Source organism: Cyprinodon variegatus, unplaced genomic scaffold (assembly GCF_000732505.1).
Source record: "Cyprinodon variegatus isolate N-32 unplaced genomic scaffold, C_variegatus-1.0 Scaffold186, whole genome shotgun sequence".
Lineage (NCBI taxonomy): Eukaryota > Metazoa > Chordata > Actinopteri > Cyprinodontiformes > Cyprinodontidae > Cyprinodon > Cyprinodon variegatus.
This window is the reverse complement of record NW_015150639.1, coordinates 958,922-960,579: the sequence shown is the minus strand read 5'-3', so window position 1 is coordinate 960,579 and position 1,658 is coordinate 958,922. Positions and strand designations below refer to the sequence as shown.

At 33.5% G+C, this 1,658-nt stretch overlaps 1 protein-coding gene across 7 annotated transcripts in view; it reads right to left on the bottom strand.

Annotated features, from left to right (window-relative positions):
* Positions 1–1,658, bottom strand: part of ccdc30 (coiled-coil domain containing 30) — a 37,742-nt gene that overhangs the window by 5,744 nt on the left and 30,340 nt on the right. For 5 of the 7 annotated variants that reach the window (XM_015379187.1, XM_015379186.1, XM_015379185.1 and 2 more), the window contains one exon: positions 145–262. The exons of the other annotated variants lie outside the window; for them this stretch is intronic. In XM_015379187.1, the coding sequence (XP_015234673.1) occupies positions 145–262 (118 nt within the window). The remainder of the gene's footprint in view (positions 1–144; positions 263–1,658) is intronic. 7 annotated transcript variants of the gene reach the window in all.

Below are 1,658 nucleotides of genomic sequence, written 5' to 3'. Positions count from 1 at the left end.
TTTAAAAAAAAAAAAAAAAAAATTTTAATTTTTTTGGGGGGTTTTGGGGTAAAAAAAAAAAAAAAAAAAAATTTTAATTTTTTTGGGGGGTTTTGGGGTAAAAAAAAAAAAAAAAAAAACATCACTAGCAACAGTGACTATTACCTCAGTAAAGTGCAAACACTGCATGTTCTGCAACCTGCGTTCCAGGGTGGCAATCAGGTTGGACATTTGCAGCATTTTGTTTCCCAGATTCTTGTTCTCCGTCTCTAAATACTCCACCCTTAACATAAAAACAATATTAACCACTCATGAGGTCAAGGCAATTCATAGTTCAAATACAGCTCAAAATAGCCCCTAAAACATGAGTCAGTCATTTCATTTGTGCTCATCAACACTCTGCAATTTTTCCAGATGTTTCTTGAATGCTAAAATTTTTCTCAATTAATAAAATGTTGTCTTTCACCATTATTTCTTCATATTCTCTGCCCCATCAGCTTTATCTACTTTATTTAGTAATTAATTTCACATATTAATAGTCATATCAAAAATTTGGCTATTACACATATCCTGTAGATTGTAAACCTAAATGCTTAAATTTCCATAGATTGTTATGCTTAGATAACCCAAGGTCGTCATATCACTGAGCCAAGAAATCCTGAGACCTCCCTGAGTGGGCCTTGCTTCTGATGAAAATTTAGTCTATAACTATAGACCTTTTATAGACTGGTCTTCCTCATGAAAACAAAACCTTTCATTTTTATTTGAATCAGTTTCCTCTGTAAATCCTGACCTTTTTGATGTTTTTGGTGTTTAACATCAAACTAAAACAACATGCAAATATTATTGCAGCTCTTTATAGGCTTCTTAGTTCTATATTACTCTCATTACTGTTGCATTCCTTCACTGTACTTCATTTTATTCCACATTAAAACTCTTTTAAAATATAGTGTCTGCTAATTTTTCACCTTGATGGCAAAACACAGAAATCTTGTGTGGAAGCTATACAGAAGAGGATGTGACTTTTATAGACTTTTCTGTTGGTTATTCTTGTCCTGTTTGGTGTTGCTGTAGTCATAATAGTAAATATAGCTTAACATTAGAGATGCACCGATCCAGTATTTTTCCCAATCTGATACTGATACCTGGAATGAATGTACCAGCCGATATCCAACACTTATCTGATTCAACTGTTGAATAAATGAACCATATATCTTGACGCGCGAGTGAAGGCTTCAGCAGTGACATAAACATTGCTTAAAAAGATAACAACATAGCACAGATATACATGTACTTTTTATAATTAATTAACAAATAGGAAGGAAAAAAAGAAAAAACTGTTCCATGTAAAGTGCACTTGATTGGATCTCCATTATCAAATCATAGATATCCGATCCAGGTATCGGATCTGTGCATGTCTAATTTGCATAGAAGGTTATTTGTCCATGACAATGCTAAAACAAATATTTAAAACACTCAAGTAATTCTGTTATGCTAAATAGAAGATATTTATAAAAATCTGGGATTTATTTGTAATAAATTTCGACTCAACTGCGGACATCTATGCAACTGATTGCTAGCCTCGTGAGACCATCCTGATCTAGCGAGCTTTCAAGGTTTCACTCGCAGATCAGTTTGGAGGCTCTCCGTTAAAGAAAATTTGGAGCCGTTCACCAAAC